Source organism: Oryzias latipes, chromosome 24 (genome assembly GCF_002234675.1).
Source record: "Oryzias latipes chromosome 24, ASM223467v1".
Classification (NCBI taxonomy): domain Eukaryota; kingdom Metazoa; phylum Chordata; class Actinopteri; order Beloniformes; family Adrianichthyidae; genus Oryzias; species Oryzias latipes.
Window position 1 is genome coordinate 14,951,616 of NC_019882.2, and position 22,907 is coordinate 14,974,522.

Genomic DNA, 22,907 nt, shown 5'->3' on the forward strand with positions numbered 1-22,907 from the left:
TGATAAACTACATCAACGGGGGACCTTTCTGTGTGGAGTTTGCATGTTCTCCCCGTGCATGCGTGGGTTTTCTCCGGGATATCCGGCTTCCTCCCACTGTCCAAAAACATGCTACATAGGTTAATTGGCAACTCTAAAATGTCCATAGGTGTGAGTGTGAGAGTGAATGGATGTGTGATTGAAGACATTCTACCCTGCGACAGACTGGCGACCAGTCCAGGGTATCCCTTGCCTACGCCCAAGTGGCCGGGATAGGCTCCGGCAACCCCGTGACCCCGAAAGGGAATAAACGGTCAAGAAGATGAATGAATATTTATCTATGTGCTAATATGAAAAAGCCTCTGAATATGCTTGCATTTAATTATTTTCAGATTTCATTCATATATATATATATAGCGGTATATATATGACAGTTGCTTTAGTGTACTGTTGCTTTTTTCAATTATGGATTAGCTAATCTTAGCTAACAAACCTTCCTTGATCTTGAGAAACAGATTGCAGTTTGGTTTAAAATGTGGTTTTAGAAAATGAAATACATGCTAGAAATGTTGGTATATTACAGGTTTAAAGGATATTACAGGTTTCACTTTAAAACTTCTGGGCTTTTTTATTTACAATTATTCATGGTATGGAAACACCCAATTTCATTTTGATCATATCTTACAAAAAGCATTTATTTTTTCATTTATATTAAAATTTTTAATTTGCTTAAACTTTTCAGACTACAAGTGCATTGTTTTGTATGATTTTTGTTACTATTTTTTCTTATCTTAGTCTAAATTTTAACGTTTCTACAATTGTGGCAAAAACACAACGCAACTTGGCATTGGCTATAAAATTCAGCTAAAACATCACGAGGGATATTATTTTTGTTTATAAAGGGAAAAGTTGAGGAGTGTGCACCGTCTGTTTATTGCATTAAACAGATGACGCAAGGGAAACATCCTGGTCAAAGTTTGTTGTGGTCAATGAGAGGAGAAAACTGTCTGCCCTGAGGGACTGCAATGAACAGTGAGTCATTCAGGTGTAGAAGGCCGAAGAAACAGGAGGCTAAAGTTGATTTAAATGATGGGTCAACTTTGACTGAGAACTGTTTCTAAAATGCAGCCCGGGTGATCGTTGGTGGTAACAAGATGTCAAATTCAAAGAATATCTGGAAAATGTTAGAGCTTTTAAATGCAGCTGGTGGAAATGCTGAAGGACAAAGCTGACTCTTTTACACTCCTTTTATGGGTTGAAATAAAGGTCAGTCATGGTTTGGAGAGAAAGGATGTGAGATTTACAGTGTGTGTGTGGGAGAAAGACACAAATATTTATATGGTGCAAGAGTCTGCAGTATAGAGCAGGGAGTGTATTTATATAAGACTGTTACATACATGTTTGTTTTTGAAACAAGCTCTGAAAATGGTAATTAATTAAATTACATTACTTATTTGTTTGAATTTAAAATTCAAACTATCAAAATACATTTTAACTAATAACATGGAGGATTAAATAATTTAAACAAATAAAGAGGTTTTGCTCAGTTAACGTCCTATATGACATAAAATAAATATAAAAACCACCTCCAGTAGTTTTGATTTGTGCAACAATCCCCTGATTTTAGACCGTAGACGTGACCAGACGGAGGATGTAAGCTCTCATCTGATGGGATTCTGAATGAAAAAAGGGCTCCAAGGCCATTTTACAATAAACAAATAAACAAACAATGAACAAGACAAATGAGAGCTTAAACAATGAGTAGCAGGCGTGCACATGTTCAGGGACTCAGTTAAGACTTTTCCTTTAAGCTTCGGGATTAGGCGAATCCGGTTTCACTGCAGGGACATTTCTTTTATCCACCTTTGACAAAAACCTCTCATTTGCCAGCGTACATTACCCTGCAATCATTGATTTATTTATTTTTCTACAGTTGAATGACAACAATAATTGGTGTTGCTCTTAATCCCAAAATTTCACACTTTGTCAAGTTAGCCTCCTTACATGGTTGTTTAGGCGATCTTAAGGCTGATTCCAAGCTGGATTGAGTCCTTTTGTGCATTTTTAATTCAAAACCTCATTTAAAGTCCAATATTTAACTGAGTGATCCACAGGAATTTTCCTGGCTCACAACATTTTTTCAAAATATTTTTTTTAATGATCAAACGTGCCAATGTGAAAGCGCCCCAGGACTGTTGGCGGTTGGCACTGGTACTAGTCTTCTTTTGGATTTGGATTTACGTAAGGCAATCAAACCAAAAAATACTAAAGAAGAAAAACAAAAGAGATGTATAACATAGATATATCAAACTTTGGATGACTCAATTAGGAAAATTGAAAATGTAAAAGCAAAAGAAATACGAGTTAATAATAGTTTAATTAATTTGCTGAATTTGTGGACAACTGACAAGAACCAGCAGTGAGAGGATGTACTGAAAAACTAGCTTGTGTCATCAAGATGGGGGATTAGAAAAACCTGGTTTGCAGAAGTAGATTCTGCAAGGAGAACCTGGTTTGGAGGTCATGTAAACACGGTAAACACATTTCCCAGGGGCTTTTTCCATTCACGCATGGCAAAGCCCGCTGACACCCAACGCTTGACTTTCTGCAGAAAGGAGTGGCTGGATTCTGTGTGTGATGGTGCCTCTGTGATTAAGTGTGGTAATCTGGTTACTGCTAAACATGTAAACCTCTTAAACCACAATGATCTAAACATGTAAAAGAAATCAACAGGTCTCCCACGGATAAAAAGCGCATTTAAAGACAGCGTCCAATCCTTTCCCCTTACTTCCCTTGGCCCTTGTCTGTTTTCAGCTCTTTTCCTACGTTCTGTTGCTGGAATTGTATTTTATGATATATTCAAGTGAAATAACTCAAAGTTAAAGAGTTGATTTGTTGGCACTCACGTTGACATCATCCATTTAGAGAAGATGATTAATGAGCCCGCACTTTGGAACAAGTATCATTAACCTCTCTTGGTGTTCAGACCTCAGCAGCGCAGCAGAGGCAACACAGATCATCTCTTTGGTGTTTATCAGACTTGTCACTTCGGCGATTGCTTTTCTCAAAACTACAGCACCGGTTTCCAGCATTCAGTTTGAGTTTGCCGTGAAATTTCCTGTTGCATTGCCATCTGTACAGTTTCAAACTTTTCAGTCTGTACGAACCCTTAGGTTGACAGACCTAGATTTCGTCGGCCTGATCTTAGACACTCTTTCCTATTGACCACTCGTTGGTTATAAGCACTCAGGAGGAGCTCCACTTTGATCCGTTCTCATGTTTTGAGCCATGTGCCTAACAGCCTTAGCCACCACAGCTGACAAGTTTTAAGTAGTTTATAGCCATATTATAGAAGTGTCCAGGTGATCCTTTAAAATTCAGGCTGAGTCTCATCCAGTAGGACATGGTTCATTAGGGTGTGGTTGTAGTCTTTTCTTCAAATGTGTTAGTCATTTTTGTCTGCCATTGCTTGTGGGATGTTTAACTCTGCTTACGCTCGTAGTGTTTTCAGGAAACGGATAAAGAGAGGAGGCTGGAAAAGACAGCCGACATCCAATTCATCAATGAACCATTTGCATCGACACACAGCTCAATAAATGCAAGCAGATGCAGCCCAGTGGAAAAGCCTGGTGAATGTCAATGCCTTGGTAATGAGAGCGAGCTGGAATACGCCCTTGTGAGCGTTGACTGGGTGAGGCGAAGCCATTCTGAGAAGATCACAATTGACCAACCTGAGTGGATGAGTTTGGGTGAGATAAACATAGAGGAGCAATGGAAAAAAGGGACATTTTTAGTTTTATTATAAGTAGAATGCCTGATCTCAACTTTATTGAAATCCCTTTTCTTCTGAGTCAGAAAATTAGTGCAACCCCTTCCTAAAACCTCCCCTTTCCCCTCCGCAACATTTTTATCCTCTTTCACTTGTCCCCCTTCACCTCAATTAGTCTCGTTTGCACTCTGCTCCACTTATCCCTCTTTAAACTGGTTTTAGTCTCATTCAGTTCTGTCCTTCCATCTCCTGTTGCTTGCCTCATGACTCAGAGGGATATTTTTCTGGCTCACAATCGGTCATTAAATGTGGGTAAATATAGACTGGAAAGACGTACGTGTGACTGAGCACATCTACTCAGCAGACACACCTCAGGGAGTCTCTTTCTGCAGAGTTGTGATTTCTCTTAGTTTAGATCAGTAGTGTGAGGTAATCTACCTGCCAAGAAGCACGTTGTAAAGATCAAATGACTTTAATCCCACCTACATCGTTTGTCTTTTATTTTGACTTTGCTCTTTCTTCCTGATCTCTTCATCTGTCAGTTCCCATTTTAAGCCTTAATCAAGCTTCCCAGCTAAATAGACAGTGCCCCCGCTCAGCAGAATACAGCTCGATTTGATGGCTCTCTGAAAGTAATACCCTTGAATTGTGACTCGCGTCACATAATCACATCAGTTAACATGCAGACACAACACAGCCAAGGCCACGGAAATGAACAAAAACAATGAGAAGAGCCTTGATGGAAATGACAAACCAGGAAAATGCGTGCAGAGTTATTAAAAAAACTTAAATATTAATAATGACCACAAAACGCCAAGGGCTACAAAAACTAAAGAGAAGATAGTTTGCAGTTTTTTGCATTTTAAAAGTGTAAGTTCAGGGTTGGCAAGGACATAAAATAGCAGTCGTTTTTAAAGGAAACACATAAATATTGCATAAAAATAAATTATAAAATGATGGAGTAAAAAGTTCAAAATGAGTTCAGAAATTAAAAGTGCAGTTTTATGTTTTTATTATATTCAATAAAATATTAATATATATCATTAGTTTAATTATAGATGTAACTTTTTGTGTTAAAGTTATGGCATTCTTGTTGTTTTTACTAAGACAATTTGTTGTATGATTTGTATACCATTTTTGTGGTCAAATGTGTTCATTTATTATTTTACATTTCTATGCATAAAATATTTGTTTAAAACAAAACAAAGAGTGAATAAAACATAAAAAAAGTGATTTTGATATGTATACTATATTATACTATATTTTGCATTATGTACTATCATATAGAGAAGACAGTGTACACCTCTGCCGTTGCAGAAGTGAATGCTATCAAGTTTAACAATAACATTGTTGTTCTTTACCTATTTTACTTTTTTAACCGGTCTCAAATTTGACCAAAAGAAGTTTACAATTATAAAATAGAAAATAAAAAGAAATAAAATAAAAAGAGTTTTTTTTTCTACCTTATTATGTTATAAAGGACACAATATTATTTCTGATATAAAAACTAATATCACATCTTCCTCTGCACACTATTTGCAAAGGGATGCTCCGATTTTACAATGTGTGCACGAACACAATATATATATATATATATATATGTATGTATATATAAACTTTTGGTAACATGACCTTTCTTTCCTAAAATTAGAAAAGTCTGCAGAAATTGTGGTTTTAATATCCAAAGTAAGCCATCTATTGTGACAGATCAACAGAATATACATATATATATGTATATATATATATATATATATATATATATATATATATATATATATATATATATATATATATATATATATATATATATATATATATATATATATATATATATATACATATATATATATGTTCCCATACATATATATATATATATTTTTTTTTTTTTGCAGTTTACAGCATTTATAAATGTTTTGTGAAATTCCATAATAAACGTTGGTCATTTCTGTCCCATTTTCAAAAGATAAAGTGGGTCACAAAAACCCCACAAACAATGAAGAAACAACTTTTCTTACAAAAATCTTGCATGCAAAACAACCTCATTTAGTCAAATTTGACTGACTTGCTGCAAATTATTCAATGTACAGTGAATATAACAAGCCGATAGTAAAATGCATAATACCTTTAGTAACTCAAATTAAATATTTAACTGCAGTTTTTCATTTGCACCACTAGGTGACATTAGTTGTCCAAACTATTTGTATGGTATTTCTATGCCATGCATAATTGTATCAAAGTATTGGTTCTTTTCAAATAGTTTCTGGCCCCTTTTGTTTAATCAAGGATAAGAAAAAGTGTTTGGTTTTACTTCATCGGGTTGATCTGTCACAATAGATGGCTTACTTTGGATATTAAAACCACAATTTCTGCAGACTTTTCTAATTTTAGGAAAGAAAGGTCATGTTACCAAAAGTTTAAACAGTTTTAAAATGTCAAACCTAACAGAGGCATATTTTACTTTTATCCTTTTGGAGAATGGACACATGTGGCATCGGACGTTAAACACAATATTAGGATAAATTAGCAAATAGCACTTTTGAATCACTTTGCTCTTGATAATACAGAGAAACCAGCTGTCTCACAAGGTATAATCCAGATAACAGATGTGAAAAAACATGCAGGAAAACAAATGTTGAGAGAAAAAGATTCAATTCGTAATGCTGGTTTTGACCTATAGGGTGTGGTGCTGTTAGCTTTCTATAGGTTGCTTGGCTAACCTATAGGTTGGTTGGCTAAGGCCAATGAAATATATATATATATATATATATATATATATAAAAGACAAACTATGGGCTAATTTCCTGCATCCCCAATCTGTCTGTATACTTTTCATTAAATTGGTATGCAATTCAGAAGCACAATGGTTTCAGTCAGTCAATATCATCAAAAAGGATTTTAAATGTTAGATTCATAGACTCAAAACCTAGACTGAAATTTAGTTAACATTTTTAAAGGATTCTGAGATTGAGTATGCAGTTAAAAAGGATGTAAATGTGACAGAATTCAAAATTCTAAGTGGCAAAAATGCGCATTTACCGCACAGCAATATTTTTGCTGATATTTCAACCCCATGTTCATCGATTGAATTTAATATAGAGTTTTATTCAGAAACACACCTCCACGAGGGTGGGTGCATATCCTACATCCAAATAGAAGAGTTTGTCTCTAATTTGAAGAGAACCTTTGGGGGTTTTATGGACTTTCATATGGCCACACCTCTTTACATTAAATGTAAAGTAAAGTTGTGTTTGTTCTAAACTTTTTGGACAGGCTATGATATTCTGATTTGCTAAATCAGTTTATGACATTCTTTGGGGTGTTTTTGCTGAGTGGAGGGGCCCCCACAATTATTTACAGGGATTAGATGGAGTGCTTTATATTAAGGTATGCACAGAAAGAGCATGAATCACGGAAAGCAGAGCTTTTGCACAGCCGTATTAGCACCAGGCAAGAGCTAATCCAGCAGGAAGCACCGAGCAATGTGCACAAGAGGGAGAAAGTTTCAAAACAAACAGGACAAAAGCTCCCAAAACCTTCACTTAATCTACACTCTTATGGATTAGATGTAGAGCAGCCTTTCAGAGATCACATGATGCTGAAGAGTCACCACTAAAGGCCACTAAATACTAAATGAAAAAGTATCCAGATGAATCCTGTATGGAAAATCCTAGTTTTTTTGTATTTTTCAAGATGACAGCTGCTGTTGAAAATGTGCCTGTCTAAAATACTAAGCTAAAAGAAACTATGGAGCAGGGAAACATCGTATGAGGTTACAGGAAGCCGTACGCCATATTTGGACTGAAGTTCCAGGTAAAAGTCTGGATTTCCTCTAAAGAATTCTTCCTGGTAGTACAGTCCCATGTGATGCTTTCAGGCAGTCAAGCCAAAGTTTTCTTGTCCAATAGATCAAAACAGCTAGATAGAAGGAAGCAGACTATTAACGCCTTTTCAAAAGCGTTTAACATGCCATTATATCAGATGGTGATAAACCATCAAAGCCAAGTTACATAATGCCTTTTTAATTTTGGCAGCTTATCAGACCTCGAATCACTATGTTGTAGTATAAAAAGCAAGGAAATGTTATCTAACATTTGTGCCTGAAAGAATCATAACACCAGCAGTTATGTGGTGCTTTCACATAATGGCCTTTGTGCAAAAATGTCTGGCTAAACTCTTTAGAAAAGCAAACCACAATGAAAAATAAAATCCAAGTTATATTATGGGATGAAAAATGACTCACTAAAATTAGGTCAGTTTTCTTCTTCCAGCTGAAAAAAGACCAAAGTTTGATTGATGACTCAGTTGCTTGGTTTTTTACCGTAACTTGTAAACCTGATTTATACATCTTTTAAGAAAATGTGTTTTTCTGATAACTGAATTTCCCCTATTTTCCCACCATCTTTTAGTTTTTTATTTTTTATTTTTTATTTGGAACTTCGCTCCCAAGGTTATGCATTTAACCTTTTAACTGTCAGCACAACCAAAAGCTAGAGCACATTTAGAAAACTTTAAAAACAAAAATTGATTGTATTACTCCCACAAGGCAATAAATAGCAGAAAAAACCCCAATTTTTTTTATCTAATGAACTTGTCTTCTCTAAGTAGAGAGGGAGGTGATTAGGTAATTACCCCTTTGTGGATTCAATAAAGTTCTATTCTAATCTTTTCTGTTCTAGTGGGTTAAACAAAGCCTAAATAATGACCTACAAGTTCTACTCAAACTGCTTCTTTGATTGTCCTCTTTTATCCTATTACTCTAATTTAACGGACACGTCTATGCACATCATCAAAATGTTTGTTTATTCTTTTGGCTGATTATTTATCTGCCTTTCATTTAAAAAAAACAAAAAAAAATGAAAAACATGCAGGAATTTCTTCTTTCCTTATTGTCCTTCACATTACAACGTATTGAAATTCTAGTTGGATGTGCTGCCCAGGAATATGGAATCTTTGCTTAATAAATTCATGAGACACAGCATTCACAACACAGCAACCTTTTTCTTATTTTATATAAAAATTTTAAAATAAATATATATTTTTTACATAGACACATTAAACACGTTAATAGCTGGGAAAGAAGAAAACAGAATCTAACAGAGAAGGCTCGACGACTGCTGGCAGACAGGATGGAGATCCAAGTTTGACCGGGTGGTGTTGTGGTGGGGGCGCCTGGGGAGCTGCTAGCAGTAGTTTATCAATTTTTTTTTGCATCTTGCACAAAACACAGTCCAGAAATGTAACTACTTAAATACGGTTTAACTGTAGGACGCGCGGACAAATGTGCACACAGCGAATGCAGGAGAACTCATTCATACAGGCACTCACACGACAAAGTTTTTACCTTCACATGGCACACAAATCCATACACCAAAGGGGTTGCAATGGAGATGTCGTTAGTAATTTGCATGATCTGTTAAGGGAATGTTAAATTATTATTTTTTGTTATAGGAAAGCGCAAAGAGTGTCCAGGTTGAGAGCAGCCTTCAGTAACCTTACAAACAAGGAGAAAAGACAGTTATAAGTACATAACACACCATACATAAATAAAGAAAATTAAATATGTAAATGAAATACTGTAAAATATTATAAATTATCTAAAATGGACTATGACAAAGGGATACGTATGTACAAGTACTGAGCAAAGATGTGTTATCATTTGATTTCTTGTATTGTGTTCAACAGTAAAGAGATGCTGATAATCCTCTCTCCTTAAAGAAAAACAGAAAAAAATAATTTAAAAAGCTCTTAAAGATCTCTCAGTACATTATCAAATGGAATCAAACTACAGTATATTATTTTTCAGTGGTTTCTTGTACATAGCAAACATTAAATTCTATATTGATGACCAGTATCCCTTTAGAAGTATATGGCACCACAAGTCCAGAGTCTCCTCTGATCACATTGTGCAAGTCCATTGCAGTCCTGCCGTGTCCTCAGAGGGAAGAAAGCCACATGAAGCAGGGACAGATCTCCATCAACTGTCCCGTTTGTCTTGTTGTTTAGGTCAACTTGAAGCCTACGCAGCAGTCAGCCAACTTAAGTCCATCCATCATTTTTGTCTTTTTATGAAAGTAGAGCGCGGCCATGTCCTCATCCATATCACCCACTGATTTCGGAGTTAAATATATGTAGAGGTTTTGTGGGCGATGGCGACACTAAACCACAGTAGAGTTATATCCAGTGAAGAAGTTGTACAAAATGACAATAACACTACACCTGCAACTCAAGCTTGTTAGAAATGACAAAAAAAAAAAAAACACATGGCGGCTACTTTTTGCTTTTAGTAAAATGATGGGCTTAGATACTCGTTTCTGTAGCAGCATAACTCTTTTTTTCTTTTATCATGGTCTATGTACACACAGATATACAGAGGAGGAAACTTCGGTTCAGTCTTTCTGTTTGTTCTCTCTCAGTCCAACGGGAATGCAATCTACAGAAGAGCTTACAGTTCAAAAGTGCTGTGCTATGAAATATCGCGAGAATATTCCTTCATCTTGTACATCTGGTGCTGCCACCACTCTCATCTTCTTGGCTTGTCACATCTACAGAAAAAGAAAAGAAAAAAAAGGCATGAGGAAAGGAACACACAAGTTTATATAACGGCATTAGTGTTTAAAACTCTGTACAGTTTATAACACAAGGAATTCCCATTTTAGACATGACAGATTTAGGAGGTGGACTCATATGATGACATTCATTGATTTAGTCGGTGATATCGCAGCAAACTTAAAAAAAAAAAAAGTTGTTTATTATTTTATGGATCAAAGCAATCCTGATCAGGGTGAAAGAGTTTAACTGACACATTTATGGCTAGTGTAAAAGATACAACTTGGCGGAAGGCAGATCTTTTCAAGGGGGAGCGTGTCGTACCCTAAGGCGACGGGAAGACATACGCTCCTGGTTGTACTCACTTCGATATTTGTGGACTTCCATTTTGAAGTCTCAAGTTCATGTCACAAGTGAAAATGGAGCTTGTCGAGAACCATGGAAACTATGCATGCCCGTACAGTAACTACTAGCCTATCAAGATAACCCCCCCCACCACCACCCTTCTCTCTCTAAATAGGGACATAATCCTCAAATTGAACATCATGCAGGTTGTGTCTAGAATTTTCCGTGCCAAAGCTGGTAACTTGGTGAAATGTAGGAGAATAAATACAGCACTTTAAAGTCATAGTAGATATAGTGGCTTTTGTACCTTTCAGACAGTCAACATGTAAAGATTTCACATGAAATGAGTGCAGAAGAAGAGATGACATGCAAAACAAGTATACAGCTAAAGTCTAACCACTTGTTTCCACCGGACAAAGGTTGTGAGTTTCCAGCTCAGATGCCTAAGTTTATTGTGGCCACTAAAACACTGAGACGCTGCTCTTGTTAGTTTTCTTCTGGTCAAAGTTTTGGTCTTCTTACATTTTTTTGATGCATTAGAGTGGCAAAACAGCAACTATATTAATATGTCTTACTAAAACTGGGTATTTTTTAGTCTCAACCATGAATTGAAGAAGATTTTTTGTTTTTGTTTGCTTCTGCTATTGGAACCCCGAAAGCTCCCCCACTAGATTAACAGACAAACCCAAACCCGATGACAACATTTTGCACATCAACATCTAAGGCCCACCACCAACAATCTCAATCTTCCTCACCCAATAAAAGAAAAACCCACTCAACAAACACCTTTACTTGGAGAAAAGTTTTTTGAAACCTTCACTAGATTCCTTAGTAAAAATGGAAAAAGTTCAGCTCAAAGGTTTGGTTGGCAGCTCCTGCTGATGCTCAGGCTTCTTTCTCTTTTTCTTTCTTTCTAAAAAACACGTTTGAACAAAAAAAATAATGCCAATTAGATTGAGAACTGTGTGATTGACCTGACTGTGATCTGTTGAAATAAAGTCGTAACCACCTTCTAAAATACACAATTGCAAAAAGAAAACCCCACAACGAAAGGGAGTAAAGCAGCATGGCAGCCGGAGTGCAGCACGACCACGTTCGGTGGAAACAAGGGCTGACGAGCGCTAGCAGCTACTTTGCAACACAGGTGGATTGTTTATTTGTTAGTAGTGTTATTCCAAATGCTATCTAGCTAAGCTACGTTGCCCAATCGAAGCCTGGAAAGTCTAGTTTGAGTTTAGCTCTATCAGTAGCGCTTACTTGCAGGTCCTCTCGTTGAGCTCTAGCTGGCGTTCTTTACAGTATTCATCTGTGTGTTTGCAGGAGCACCGGCAGGTTGCAGGATCCTGCACAAACAAACGCTTTCTCTTCTCTGAGCAGCGATCACAACATGGCTCACAGACACTGGACAGACAGAGAGACAGACAGAGATGGGGAGGAAGAGGGAGAGGCAGATTATAACAGTGCACTATATACCACCTATAGGACAGGTAGCTTTTAATCCACCCCGTTCATGTTCTCCAGTTTGCCTCTCCAAGCCCCTGCTGGGTCGCTGTGCATAAAACACAAATGCACAGAAGTTCCCACAAAGCTTGCAGAATTTAACGCAAAAAAATAAAGAAAAATACACCCCCCCTCCCACCCATCCCCACCCTTATATCTGAATCCTTTCATATTAATGGAAAAACAGACAATTTGGGTTAGACATGCAGTGAGCAAAGCTTTAGACCAGTTCATGCAACAGACAAATGACATACAATGACTTGGTTAATGAGAACACAATTCTCGCTCTCACATTTCAGAGGCTTAAAAGCTATTAAGAAAGACTCATGGGTCTGTTTGGTGTACCGTTAAGAATTGTTCATTTTATTGAAGGAAAACTGAAGAACGCGAAACATGAAATTCAAAACAGAGACTGAATTGATCTGAATTACATTTCTCAACATGTATAAAGGGTCAGATACTCCACTAACATTTCAATATATATATATATATATATATTACATATAAACATACAGACAAGTGGTTTTAACAGTGAGCGAACAGGTCATCTTTAAATTAGTTTTAAATATAGTGTGCTAATATTAAACAGTTTTTGACACAAAAGTAGGCAAAACATAAGAACAAAAGTGGTACTTGACACACACAAAAAAAGGGAAGAACAAAAAAATACTCGAGATAGCCGTCACTCCTATCTTCACATGACATAAAAAGTACCAGCATTAAGCGGAGGACAGCAAAACCAGTTTTTAAAGTTGAAAAGAAAAAAGAAAAGCTAAGAGACGAGTACGAGACACAGCAAAGCGGCACAGACTCAACACCAAAGACAGGACTATGATTACAGTCTTAGTGATCCCAGCATAGATAGCAAACAGCTAGAGCCGATCTGCGACGCTATGCTGGTGGATCTGATCTGTTTCACCACAGGGTTTGGGTTGCTAAAAGCTGATCCACCATCTGTTTATTCCAGCTTCTTTAAACGTGACCATTATCAATCATGGTTAGCTATCGAACAACAATGTTCAGATTTTGGCTTTTATCGTCGGTGGAGTCTGCCATAAAGGGGAGGTTTTTTTTACAAACAATGCGCTGAGATCAGGGGTGATTTTGGAAGGCTGATAGGGGTTACGCTTGAGGTCTTGCAGGGCTCTGTATAGAGAACTCTGCAGCACTTCCTGGTCATGGGAAATTTTTAATAATTCCTGGCAAAAAGGCCAAGTTAGACACTGATTTGGTAAAAATGTAGAGCATGGCTGGCGAGACAAAGTTAGGACAATACACGGAAGCGACATGCTAACTGATGTGGCTGACGGGTGAATTAGATGGTACAAATTAAAAGGGGCAAAAAAGCTCCTCCCAAATTAGCTTAATTATGAGAAGTGCAACACTCAGGTGCAGGTAGGTGGAGAAGGCGGAGCTGACATACGCATCGTGAATTGTTTTGTCACTGTTTTTCTTTCGCTTTCTCTTTAGGCCTTTGCCCTTGCCTTTCCGGGATTTTCTGCAAGAGAAAAAGGACAACAACGCAGAAAGATGCCTGAGAGACTGGCCAGAGAGATGGACTGCTGAAACTGATGACAGCTAAACCCACAGTGGGTTGACAGTCATTTTTGTTGCGATGTAAAATACTGATAACGTGTTAATCAAAAAGGAAAAAGTCATTCCAAGAGTTCCCATTCGTCGACTTTGCTTCATTAAAAACAGTGTTTTGGGAAATTGACAGAGAGAACTGCCTCCCATTGATTTGAATTAGGTTTGTGCATTTTCAAAAGAAAGAGAATGACTTTTCAGCGACTGAATGAACAAAAATGACCCTTTTGACAGTGAAAGAAGGAGACACACCCAGAATTATCCACATCCTGCTGTGTATAAATCTGATCGCTATGACATGATCTGTGAGAAAAATCACTTCATTGTCCAAGTCGGGCTCAAAAAGACTGTCTTCATAAAGTGGCACAATGACTCTGCAGTAATCAATTAATAGAGTGAGGCTAGCCGTGGGCGGCAATTTCCCAGATGAGCTGAGGACAAAAGATTTGGGATCTCACCAAATTTGCATCTTCCAACAGATCTGGGTCAACTCTTTACAGGCGATTCAAGTTGTTTCAGAGAAGATGACAATGAGGACAAAGAAAGTGTGCTTATTAAGCAGACACAAAAGGCGGGATACGTAAACGCAACTTTGCGCCCATAAAAGCACACATAGAACCTTTTCCTGCACAAGGAAAATGAGAGGTAAAGAAAACCCTTTTTTTTAGCTTTAAAAAGTGATCAGATAGAATGGTTCCTCTCATTTACTTGAACAAAAAGCAGATTAACGTACTGGTATCTTAAAGTGCGATTGCATTTATTTTCTTGTTTTCACTGCAGTGTCAAAAACTTGCAGATAAAAAAAGACTTTAACACATCAATGTTTTATGCATCCTGCCTCTAGTGAAGGAATTGGAAATGTTCTAAAAGGCTTTTCTGTTACACCGCATAATCACCAAAACTAAGTTTATAGCATGTATGTTCTGTTTTTTTTTTGTCTATAATTACTTTTTCAGAATTGTACAGAAAAATAAATAATGTGTAACAGTTTAATGGCAAGAAGGTCAGTTTCTTCTCAGAATACAGTGTTATTTAGCCGCAAAAGGATTTTTAACCTATTATTAGGATGCAGTAGTTGGTTAGAGCTTCAGAATATCTGTAAAATAATTTGTGGATGTGCATTTTTTGAATGTTTTCCAGGGAAAACAATCACAACTCTGCACAAATTTCAGCACACAGGCTGATAGTCATTTTGACAAATAATGTTACTTTAATATCTCACTTTGTGGAATCTTCCACGTGTCTCCAGGTCTGTCCAGTCTATGGATGACTCAGAATTACTAAGTGTTGCTTATGTGATGCCGAATTTTATGGCTTCATTCTCAGCTTGACTGGGTTTTCCTTAAGAAAAGCTACACTTTTAACCTTATCATGTGTGCTGTATGTTTAGTAGCTTTCATATTAAAATAGTGTCACATCATCATTAAAAAAATAATTAGCTAACATTTCTTGGAATCATTTGTTATTTTTTGTAACTGGTGAATTATGGGTTAGATTTCATTGAGTGGGGATTGTGAGTATCCTATGAAATTAAACCCAAAGTAGAGGAATCATTGTGAAACTAATAAAAGATTTAGTGCTGGCACGACTGAAAAAAAAAAAAAAAGACCATGTTTTGACATTTCAAGGCTCTGCATCCGACCCACAGGGTAACACATGTTGAGCGGAAATCCTCCGCAGAGCTAAGTCAGAACCAGCCGCGACAGGATGACACCAACTGAATCTGATGCATGAATGAAAACTTCCTCTTTTATTCAACTGAAATCAGGTCCAGTTTGTCAAGGAATGCTGGAAGTTAACTACTTTCACAACCTCAGCAGGATGACTCACCCTAACAAAACTCAGAGACCTCCTCAGGGTTTAGCAGCCAGCGATAACGCCAACAATAACGCTTGAAAGCGTTAAGGCGAAGAAGTTGAATGACCCCAGAACTATTGCTTCGTAGAAGCAAGCCACCAAAACCAGACTCGTAAACAGTTGATACAAGGTTAAAGGGAAGGTCTCAGAGCGGAGCCTTATCTAAATGACAGACGGCCTGACATAGAACCAAAATACGGCCGACAACAACAACCGTGCAATGGAAAACTATTAACGACCACTCAGAGGGAAGATTAAAGAGCTTCAATAACCCTTAGGTTCATGACTCGTGTTGCTTGGGAAGGGAGGATCACTCAAGCAAGAACTATGAGCATAAAACTTCAAAAACACTTATCTATATCAGTGCAGGAGTTACAGAAGTTAAGTGGGATGTAAACAGGTGAGAAAGAGTCGGAATGTAAAGACGAGATAGAGGAAGAAGAAAGGGTATAGATAGAGGGCAGTGGCCTCCTCATGCGTCATTCATTCACATGATGATTAAGTGGGTAGTTGCCATGTTTATCAGCTGAGCACTGCATGTTAATCCATGCCATATATGAGACGACCACATGTAGCATGTCCACTTGGGTTTCAGAAGTGAGAATATCTCTTGTGTGTTTGTGAGAAAAGGAAGAGGTGAAACAGAAGAAAAAAGGGAGTGAGATCAATAAGGAGTGTACGTAAGGCCAGAACGATTGAAAGTTATAAAGAGTTTATCTGCAAATCACTATAAAATCCCAAATCCCCATCCCTACCCCCCTTAATTACCCCAATCTCCATGCAGAGTTGTGGTACTCACTTTTCTTTCTGTTCTTTCACTTCTTTCTTTAATCTGAAAGGCAGCAACAAAGCGGCATGACATTAGATCACAGTTTGTCAATTGTTCTCAAGTAAACACACACGGCATCAGAGGTAGCTCATTAGCATAGGTGAGCTCACAATAATCTGCTAAAATCAGGTTACGTCATTGTCCTTTGCCAGAAACCGCGATAAAAGCGGCTCTCGTTCCGAAATTCAGAGCTTAAGAATGAAAAAGGGAAGTTGGGAAATAATGCGGCGTGCACAAAGAAGGGTGTGTTCATTGATGGATACGCATGCATCCAAACACGTCGACCACCGAAAGCGGAAACTCGCCCATGTGACAGCTCCTGCAGATAAGGGATGGTGGAGCAATAAAAACGCTCTGGCACACTTAACGGACATCAGTTTGTCAATTATTTTAAAAAACTTTTATTCTCAGTCAGGTTCCAAGTTTCTATGCAAAAGGCCAGTGCAATAAACAGCAGAGGAAAGCATGAATCCATACATGTGTGTACAGTACTCCCATATACATTATCTAAAGGTGACTGATATCTCTTGGCCTAGACCCGTGTTATCTGTATGTGGTACACTATCTATGTCATGTGCCATGGTCAACGTCCTAATGTGCCTTTTGAAAGAAAGTGATCGGGATAAACCTATTGGGTTTCACTTTTGTCTACGGTGGCTTTTCAAACCACTTCCAGCAAAAACGTCTTGGTGATTTACGACTTACAGAACAAGCTCCAGACTAAAGCAAGAAAATGCGACAAAAATTTAAAAGTCAGCAGTAAAAAAAACGCTGAAAATCTTTGAATTTGCTAATTTCATTCACCCAATTTGAGATGAGCTCATGCTGCCAGTCCTCTTGTCGTGATGTGTGGAGCAATGTGGAACACAAATGTGAAAATTTGAATGATCTCATGCTTTATTGCCTTTACTGCCATCCCAAGCTCATTTACAGGACTTTCCTCCTATAGCTTGTGTTAATTTCTCCTAAATACTTGTTTTTACTTCTTATTTTGCTCATCCTTTCCTAACTTTGAAAGGAAATTATTAGAGATTTGAATTATTCTATTTTTGTTGAAACTTTCACATTTAACTCATGTACGTTTCTTTTCTGAGCCTGTAGGTGGTGCTCTAGAGGTGAAATGCAGCAACTTTAAGCAACAATTATGATGTTATTAATGGTTTAAAAAAAGAAACACAATGTGGAAAATTCTGTCACAAACATTTAAGTTAGAAAGGGGCTCAAACCATGTCGGATCATTACAGGTTAAATGTTTTTCTTAAACATGAGCATAGAGTCCACACAGCAATGAGACAGCTACACTAGAGAGAATTAAAAAGTAAGTTTCATCCAACAAATAGAATAGTAAATAAACTGTTCCAAAGAGAGTGCAGATCCACTCCAAAAATCTGTGCCAAGATGCACGTCCCTCCGACACATGACCGATCCGTTAATCATTTTCAGACAAAGAATTGTAACTGTTTTTTGGAGCGCTTGTTCCACTAAAAATTCTGTTTCCAAGCCAAGCATAATGAACACTAAAATGCCATAAAGTATACGAGTTTAAAAAAAACAACAACAATAAAGCCCATTTGAAGTTTGTAAACTCATGACAGAAAGTTGGCCAAATTAAAGAAAAAAAACTCCTGAAGTTAAGAGTGCTTGTGCTGACTGAATAAAATAATCAGGGGCATCTTGCCCTGACTGGGAATCAAACTCCTGATAGGCCGTGGCATTCTTTTGTCCTAAAGGGAGTGATTGTGTTGTCGCCACAGACAGAGGAGTCATACAAAAAGCAAATATTGCTGGAAATTTGAGACAAGTCATGATTTTTTTAAAGTCTGCTTAATCTTGCATATTAAAATCTCAAAAATAATTTACTTTAGGAAAAACTACAAAATTTTGCTAACCCCTCTTTACTTTAAAGCAGTTTATCTCAAGTTGGAGAGAAACCTGTGGTCACCAAACACTTCGTTTAACAAAAAAAAAAGTAGCCCAACCATGAACCGCAGGCTGTGAGTGCAAGCCACAAGATTTCGGTTTGATCAATAACCACTGAGGCAATCGCGGTGAAGGCATGCGGTTACTGGAAGGACGTCTACATGCCGCAGACCCTCAGCTGCACAGCGGAATGAGGCCGAATTCAAAAACATGATGGATGTCTGCACAGATACGTTCAAACTTGTTCTGAAGCCAAGGCCAGATTTGCATCAGTGTGATTTCCATCTGACAAATGTGTCAGGCAAAAACGGAGCACAATAACTTCGCACGATGTGCTTTGCTAACCTCTGCTCTGCCCCACAATGGTGCCGTGATTAGCTTTCTAATGGTTTCTTGAGTGTGTGTTTGTGTGTGTGTGTTTTTAGGGGGTTTCTTACCTACACTCACATGCGCTGTGTTCTGTAAAACTCATGAAAATGTCATTTTGTTGCCTTTGGGGTTTTATTCTTTTAATCTGTGGAGATAAGAAGAAAAGGAGAGTTTCTTAATAGTCTTGCATTAAAAATCAACATGTACCAATAAAAGAACTAAAAAAAGAAAGAAAAAAGTAAGGATTAGCATTTAGGTGAAGCAGAATCTGAAGTTTTCCTTCTGTAGGTTCCAACTTAGAATATTTAAAAGCGTTTCACAAAAACCACGCATTAGATCTGAACATATCTCCATAAAAAATGCTGCAACAAGCTTTTACTCAAAAATTTTGAAATGTTTTCATTCTGCTAGAGTTTGGTTAAAAACAGAAAAAGAAGATCAAAATACAAAGCATCCTTTGACCTCTCCACACTTGGATCAACTCGATGGGCCAAATAAAACCCCAAAACTTCTATAAATATTCAGTTAAAAAGCACACCTGTGCTTTCAAACAGGTAAGAAATAACATTTAAGTGCTACTGCTGACCTCCATTGTTATATTATACGTTTCTGTTGGCGTGCACTGCAGCATCTCGTCATTGCAGCACCCGGCACACCTTTTCAGAACCACACAGGAGGGGATAAAGATGTGCTCCACTTCTTCTGGATACTCCTGTAGGATATCCACCAGCAGCTCTCGTGGCTGACACAAACTCTTGTTGTACACCTCCATTAGAGGGATCACTGTTAGAAAAAAAGAAAAAAAAAAGAAAGAGGGACAGCGGGTTACAAAACAGCAACGGAACGCACTGAAACAGAGATTTGATTTAAATATTGGCAGGCGGGCAAGAGACTCAGAGAGAAGGAGGGTAAACCGGCACGTACACCCACATTTTAGAGCTTATTGTTCCATTCAAAAGCTCTTTGTTTATGTAAGCAAAAAGAGCGGCCTACTTTTACTAACACTTACACAATTTCTCACTGACATTAACTTAAGGTCTTTTGTGAGCCACAGCAGCTGTGCAAAAGTATTCCAGCTCTGGTGTATTATCATTCACCTTGTCTGCGGCTGCACAATAACAGCTTCTCGTATGGGTTTATTCACCTTCAGTCTACCCCCCCATGCATACACACATCTTTGTCTTTGCAGGAGTTCTGCTCTTGAGAAAGATGTTAGCACACAGAGTGACAACACCTCGGAAACATCACCGAGGCCACGGGTGAGCCTCAAACCAACCCAGCATGCCGGCCCTCTGGAGCGCCAAAGCAAACACGCCTGAGCAATATCATGAACCTCAGCTTGATTGTCCAAATTAGATTGGGCAACTCCGGGATTGTGCAAAATGAATTTGTGGGCCAATGAGGTGACATTCCTCTCTCTGAAAGAGTGGTGATGATCCCCCCCCCCAGCTTGACCTCATCTGGTACGCAGGTTTCAGAGGTGAAACTGCACTTATTAAACAATAAAAAGTCTAAGGGGGTTCAATCTTTGCACAGTGAAGCTACAAAACATCCGCCAGGGGGCGATCACTTCCTTTTGGAAAGGCTTTCTTTCCCTCTATGGACGCATGCCAGAGAGCGACTGTATTCTCTATTCCCACGGTGCCCTGTGGGACACCTACCGTCATGTGGACCTCTCGCTGCTTCCTTCGGTATGTGGGCACTCTGCAAGAGGAAACCCGTGTTAATAAACAATAGTAAAAAAAAAAAAAAACGTAATTGTAATAAACATGCTCTTTAGTTATCCAATTGTACAAACAATTATGTTTGCATTCAAGCATTTTTATTGACGTCCTATCTCATTATATCCGGAGCCACAAGAGGAAACTGTTATATACAAAAATCCTTATTTAACGGAAAATGATTTGCCAAATGTTTATGGTCTCGTATCTTAATGCACTTTATTATTTTAAAACCCATTATAAAGGGCGCGTGTGGAGTTATATGGCCATATGTTTGCGCAAAAGAACAAGCCTGTAGTTCCGTCTCAGCTACGTGGCAAAGCTTCAAAAACTTGTAAATCATTCTTAGGTTTTCTGCGCCCCACAAATTCCAGATTAATAACAGGACGTCACGGAGAAGAGTGGGGGCGGCTGTCACAGTCCAAAGGGGACACGGGACCTTTTTGGCGTCCCTCCATTTGTTAGTTACGCGCAAAGTTTCATTTGCCTTTACCGTATACCCTCCTCCTCCCCTCCTCTCTTCTGATCCCACACACACACACCCACCCTTTCTCTTTCTCCCTTATTCCCACAGAAAAGCGTGCGTAACTCGCGCAATCCCTCCCCAGTGTTGCATGAGACAGTTCCAGTTAAACCGGCGCGCCGCAAAGGAGTTCCCTGGAAATAAAGTCATGAAAAGTGAAAATAAAAATTCAAAAAAGGAAAAAGAAAAGAAAAGCAGAAAAAAAGAAAGACGGAGGGGGGGGGGGGTGCAAGGAAGCTCCACCCACTTTGGGTGGCGTGAGAGGGTCCGACCTTGTGGGCTGAGGGGACCCCAGCCCCCCAAAAAACACAATATACTGTATTATTAATGGATGGGTGTTGAGCCGTGAGCGCAGGCCCTTTAATCGATTGATTTGCGGGTTAATAACTGCGCTTTAAGAGGCGTCATCCTGGCACAGACGGGCGCTGATTGGCCGGCTCTTACAAGCATTATGGGTCGATCATTTAAATATTTACAAGACTCCTAAGAGGAGTCATACTTTTGATGGTTATGGGAATAAGAGGAAAAGTGTCGGGAGAGTCCAATCATGTCTCAAGAAAGTTAGAAACCACCTCCTAAGGTGGTGCGATGCTTCATTCTCCACCTTTACTCAACGCAGTCCAACACTTGATTAATAATTATTTAGAAAACGGCCCAAACACGCACGCAGACATTCATTAATTATTGAACCTAGTCGAATAATCTATATAAAAAGGTCTTGGATTTGACACATTTTGGTTACATTTCAATTTTTCGGAAGCCTCCCCCAGCCTAATGTGAGTGAACTTGCTCACATGCCCTGCCGCTGCGCCTTTAAAGCGTAATAATATCTCCAAGGTGGTTTAAGAGCAGGCCCGCAGTCACACATACAGCGACAAAACTTCACAACATGATTTCAAAATCAGCCCTTATGTCACATTTGTTGTACAAAAGCCACCCCACGTGAGGTGGGTCCGGGTTAAACAGTGGCAGCTTTTTGCGTAATTCTATCTTTAACTTTCGCCACTAAACATTTCGGCTTGGTGACCTCGAGGCAAGGGCATTCATGGCAACTCACTGCTTTGGTTCCAATTTGCGCCTAAATCGAACAGCAACACACTCACCTTGACAGCTGACAGTGTCAAAAATAATAGTGTCAAACTGTCAATAAAGTTCATGGTGTTGAATGTCTAGTCCAATATAAAAATATTTCAAAATAAAAGCGGCCGATGAGGCGATCTGTCCCAAAACATCAAAAGAGAAGAAGAAGAAGAAAAAAATCAAGAACAAGTGGACCGGCTAAAACTTCTGTGAGTGAGGAGCCGGGGGTTGTAAAGGCAGATCCATGCTGGTCCCAAGGTTGAGAGCGTGCAATCCTTTTTTCTTCTTCTTTTGAGCGTAGATTTTCTCTCGTTCTTTCAACTGTTGCCAATGATTTTCAAGATATCCAGAAACACGAGAATCCAAGAGGCGCAGCGTCTCACATCGTTCCGCGGCAGATCCTGGCTTTCTTGAGGAGTAGCAATCCACATTACAAGAATAATCCCATACTTGTTAGGCCGATCGTCTCCAAGCTTCTGTCCATTTGAAACTTGTAGCCGATGCGCTCCGATGCGTAACTTGAACCCGTGGATCTGTGCCTGATTCGGTCCTCTGTCAGTGAAGCGGGTCAAGCGGAGAAAAAACGGGAAGCAGCGTGCTCCTCGGGTCTCCAACTCTTTCGTACTGCAAATGTGCTGCTCGGTCTATGCCATCAGTGGATCTCGGGGCGGGACATAGCCTTGTAGGTGTGTCCCTGTGACGGTGCGCCCATGGCTGCAGTAAAAAAAAAAAAAAAAAAAAAAAAGAAAAAAACGGCCCAAGAGAGGTTTCTTTAAGAAGTCTCTGTCTTCAGACGTTGGAATCACCTAAAGTAACAGCGGGGTGGTCGTTTAATTTATCTGATTAATATCCCATGGTTTAAAAATCACTTATAGGCACAAA

At 38.6% G+C, this 22,907-nt stretch overlaps 1 protein-coding gene across 5 annotated transcripts; it reads right to left on the bottom strand.

Moving 5' to 3' along the window:
* Positions 1-8,726: 8,726 nt before the first annotated feature.
* Positions 8,727-22,723, bottom strand: vegfa (vascular endothelial growth factor A). Of its 5 annotated transcripts, XM_023952718.1 has the most exons (8): positions 22,049-22,710; positions 20,363-20,405; positions 19,288-19,484; positions 18,770-18,846; positions 16,383-16,415; positions 13,563-13,637; positions 11,897-12,040; positions 8,727-10,290 (listed from the first exon to the last, which is right to left on the bottom strand). In XM_023952718.1, the coding sequence occupies exons 1-8, from the start codon at positions 22,100-22,102 to the stop codon at positions 10,269-10,271; spliced, it is 645 nt and encodes a 214-aa protein (XP_023808486.1). In that variant the 5' UTR covers positions 22,103-22,710; the 3' UTR covers positions 8,727-10,268. The 5 variants fall into 5 exon arrangements, with proteins under 5 accessions (XP_023808486.1, XP_023808487.1, XP_011490129.1 ...); XM_023952719.1 differs by lacking the exon at positions 13,563-13,637 and having other exon boundaries at positions 22,049-22,703; XM_011491827.3 differs by lacking the exons at positions 11,897-12,040; positions 13,563-13,637 and having other exon boundaries at positions 22,049-22,714.
* Positions 22,724-22,907: the final 184 nt, after the last annotated feature.

Excerpts from the sequence above, each read along its gene's own strand:
- vegfa (XM_023952718.1), bottom strand. The coding sequence starts at position 22,102 with ATGAACTTTATTGACAGTTTGACACTATTATTTTTGACACTGTCAGCT. Across the intron at positions 19,485-20,362 it reads AGCGAGAGGTCCACATGACG|TGATCCCTCTAATGGAGGTG; the intron begins GTAGGTGTCCCA and ends TTTTTCTAACAG. Across the intron at positions 13,638-16,382 it reads GTGAAAGAACAGAAAGAAAA|AAAATCCCGGAAAGGCAAGG; the intron begins GTGAGTACCACA and ends TTTCTCTTGCAG.